The following is a 3,710-nucleotide window of genomic DNA, read 5'->3' on the forward strand; positions in this document are numbered from 1 at the left end:
TACCTGCAGCTGCAGCAGCAGCAGCAGCAGCAGCAGCAGCAGCAGCAGCAGCAGCAGCACAGTCCGCAGCATACATTGTTGCTTTTTTTGCGTTGCGATGTTGAGCTTAAAGATATCTTTGTTTGGTTTCTATAGAAAGGGCAGACACACAATATATACAGGGGCCCCCGTCCCCCTTTATAGTATTTATCAGGGGCCCCCTGCTGCAGCAGTTGCTGCGGGGGCCCCCCATACAAATGGCGGGCCATGAGCAGCCGCTGCAGTACCCTTATCCCTTTACTCATCCCCCGCGTTCTCTCCCGGGGCCCCCCCCAGGCAGACCCAGAGATGTAGATGAGAGAGAAAAACACAAAGAGGGGCCCCACCTGCTGGAGTGGCTGCTACGCGCAAAGGCAGAGCTGCGGGCCCTCCCCCCTGACTCAGCTGCAGGTGAGCGGGGGCCCCCCCCCCCATATGAAGAGGGGGCCCCCAGGAGGGGGGCCCCCACCCAGGGTGGTGGTACCTCTAGGGGGGCCCCCGAGGGGGGGACTTCATCCCCTAGGGGGGCCCCCAGGGGGGCCCCCAAGGGGGCCCCCATAGAACTCGCAGAGAACCCTACACGCAAACAAACCCTCAGGGGCCCCTTGTCTGCTCAGACAGCAGCAAGAGAAGAAAACCCTAATGTCTCTATAGGAGGAGACAGAGAGATGCCAGCCCCAAACTCTATGCATGCAGAGAGGAGACAGGGGCCCCCGGGGGCCCCTGGTGCTGGGGAGGGTTTGTTGTCTGCTTCAGATTACTATATGCTGCAGCAGCAGCAGCAGCAGCAGCAGGAAACAGAAAATGAAAAAGAGACAGAGGAGGAGGAGCAGCAGCAGCAGCAGCAGCAGGGGCTGCTGCTGCAGTGGGGAGACAAAACACACAGCTGCAGCAGCCTCAGCTGGTCAGATAGCGAGGAGGAGGGGGCCCCCGTGCTGCTGTCAGCAGAAAGCAGCGGTTTGCTGCTGGCGGGGGGCCCCCTAGCCCCAGACGGAGACGCTTCATACAAACATGGGTACCTCTTGGGGGGCCCCCCCCAACCCCCCGAGGGGCCCCACACCCACAGAGAGGAGGGTCTACCTGCGTCAGATAGAGACACAGCAACCCCTGCTGCTGCTGCTGCTGCTGCTGCTGCTGCTGCTGGTGTTGCTGCTGCGCTTCGTGGGGCTGAGGAGGAGACAGGGGTTACTGGGGGGGGGCCCCCAGAGCCAGCAGCAGAGACCCTATTGTCTCCTCGTTCTCCTTGTGCTGTTGAGGGGCCCCCCGAAGCAAAGGAGAAAGAGGGGGGGTGGGGTTGTTGTTATGAGGCCGGCGAGGGCCTCCCCGGTGCCGGGGATCGATCGATCCCAGCCTCACCCCACACCGGGGGGGCCCTCGCCCCACACTTCTCCCCCGTTGCATACCAAGTGTCTCCGCGGGGCCACCAGGGGGCCCCCAAGGGGCCCCCCCTCAAGGCTGCTGACCTCCCCCTCTCCCCGGGGCCCCAGGGCAGACCCTATAGACCAGCTAGCAGCAAGCTGCGGGGGCAGCGAGGCCCTGTGAGTGAGCAGCTGAAGCAGCAGCAGCAGCAGCAGCAGCAGCAGCAGCAACAGCAACAGCAGCAGCAGCAGCAACAGCTGCTGCAGCGACAGAAGCAAGAACAAATGCATGAACTGCAGCAAGAACAACAGCAACAAGAACAGCTTCAGCAAGAACAGCTGCAGCAGCAGCAGCAGCAGCAAAGACACAGCTGGAGCAGCACAGCCGCGGAAGCAGCAGAAGGGGCAGCAACCCTGTGGGGGGCCCTCGCTACTGACAGCAGCACCTCAGCAGCAGCAGCAGCAGCAGCAGCAGCAGCAGCAGCAACTGCAGCACCGTCTTCTCTATCACAGGCAGAGTCGTTCGCTACAAGGGTCAGACGGGCTGCGCTTGAGCAGCAGCAGCAGCAGCAGCAGCAGCAGCACAAGCAGCAGCAGCAGCAGCAGGAGCTGGAACAACAACGACTGCTTCACAGGCATCAGCATGGATTGCAGCAAGAACTACACATACAGCTGAGACACCAGCAGCAGCAGCAGCAGCAGCAGCAACAGCAGCAACAGCAGCAGCAACTGCAGCACCATCTAGCACTGCAGCAACAGCAGCACCAAGAGGGGCAGCTATATCTGGCGCCTCCATCTGCCGTGTACGTACCGAGTTCACCAGACCTGCAGCAGCAGCAGCAGCAGCAGCAGCAGCAACAGCAGCAGCAGCAGCAGCAGCAGCAGCAGTTTGCTTTTTTACAGAAGCAACGCATGCAGCAGCAACTGCAACCCTTTGTTCCTCCCCACCCTGAAATCGCATCCCCCTTATCGCAGCAGCTGTCTCCTCAGCAGCAGCAGCAGCAGCAGCAGCAGCAGCAGCAGCTTGCGCTGCAGCAGCAGCAGCAGCAGCAACAGCAGCAGCAAGACTGGTCTGTGTGGGTGCAGACCTCTACCTGTGTGCAGCAGCACGTGCTGCTGCGGAGGCCCCCAACTGCAGCAGCAGCAGCAGCAGCAGCAGCAGCACAGGAGAGACAAGAAGAAGTTTTGTATTACCCCCCGCTGCCGCCGGCGAGGCCCCGCTTGAAGCAGCGTCCGTGTTCTTTAGGCAACTGGCTAGGCCCTGGTTGTTGACAGCTAGCTAGCTAGCTAGCTGGCTGGCTAGCTAGCTGGCTGGCTAGCTAGCTAGCTGGCTAGCTGGCTAGCTGGCTAGCTAGCTAGCTGCGGGGAGACTGAGATACTGACGCACGCAGCTCTTCGCTAGTTGTCTCCACAGCGCAGCTTACACGGATGCCTGGCTAGCTAGCTAGCTAGTCAGCTAGCCAGCTAGCCACAGATGCACCTGAGCAGCTGCATGCATGCATGCGGTGTCCCTTCTGAACCTTTCGCTGGTTTTTGGTTTGTCTCCGCCTCCTGCGGCAACTGCATTCTTGTCGGCTTCTTTCTTGTTATTTTGTTTGTCTCCTTTTGTCTCCTTTTGTCTCCTTTTGTCTCCTTTTGTCTCTTTCTTTGTCTCCTTTTGTCTCCTTTTGTCTCCTTTTGTCTCTTTCTCTGTCTCCTTTTGTCTCTTTCTCTGTCTCCTTTTGTCTCTTTCTCTGTCTCCTTTTGTCTCTTCCTCTGTCTCCTTTTGTCTCCTTTTGTCTCTTTCTCTGTCTGCTTTTGTCTCCTTTTGTCTCCTTTTGTATTTCTCTGTCTCCTGGTGTCTCCTCTTGGGTCTGTCTGTTTCCTTATGAAGCCCTTCTGTGCTGTCTGTCTCCGTTTGTCTCTTTTTTCTCTGCCTCTTTATCTTTTGTTCTTTTGTCTCTGACTCTATCTGTCTCCTTTTGTCTCCTTCTGTCTCTTCTTGTCTCCTTTTGTCTCCTTCTGTCTCCTTCTGTCTCTGTCTCCTGAGGCGTGTGTTCGCCGTGGGGACGCGCAGCAGCTTCTGTGGCTGCGTGCTGCTGCTGAGATTCCTTATAGCGGTGGCTGCATGCAGCGTGCATGCAGCCCCGATAGTTTGGGGTCTGCATACAGCCTGCATGCAGCGTGTATGCAGCGTGCATGCAACCTGCATGCAGCGCGCATGCAGCGTGCATGCAGCGTGCATGCAGCGTGCATGCAGCCCCGATAGTTTGGGGCTTTCATTGTTCTTTAAGACACAGTGGTGAGGGGAAAGAGGGGTGGGTGGGGTTGTTGTTCTCTGCTGATGCCTAGACA

General features: G+C 58.6%; 1 protein-coding gene across 1 annotated transcript; it reads left to right on the forward strand.

Annotated features, from left to right (window-relative positions):
• Positions 1 to 236: 236 nt before the first annotated feature.
• EMH_0045850 (uncharacterized protein) lies at positions 237 to 2,648 on the forward strand (the record flags this gene model as incomplete). The annotated part of the gene is made up of 1 exon (XM_013496103.1): positions 237 to 2,648. The coding sequence occupies one exon, from the start codon at positions 237 to 239 to the stop codon at positions 2,646 to 2,648; it is 2,412 nt and encodes an 803-aa protein (XP_013351557.1).
• Between the last annotated feature and the right edge of the window lie 1,062 nt (positions 2,649 to 3,710).

The sequence above is a fragment of the Eimeria mitis genome, genomic scaffold, assembly GCF_000499745.2.
Source record: "Eimeria mitis Houghton genomic scaffold, Emh_scaff1917, whole genome shotgun sequence".
NCBI lineage: Eukaryota > Apicomplexa > Conoidasida > Eucoccidiorida > Eimeriidae > Eimeria > Eimeria mitis.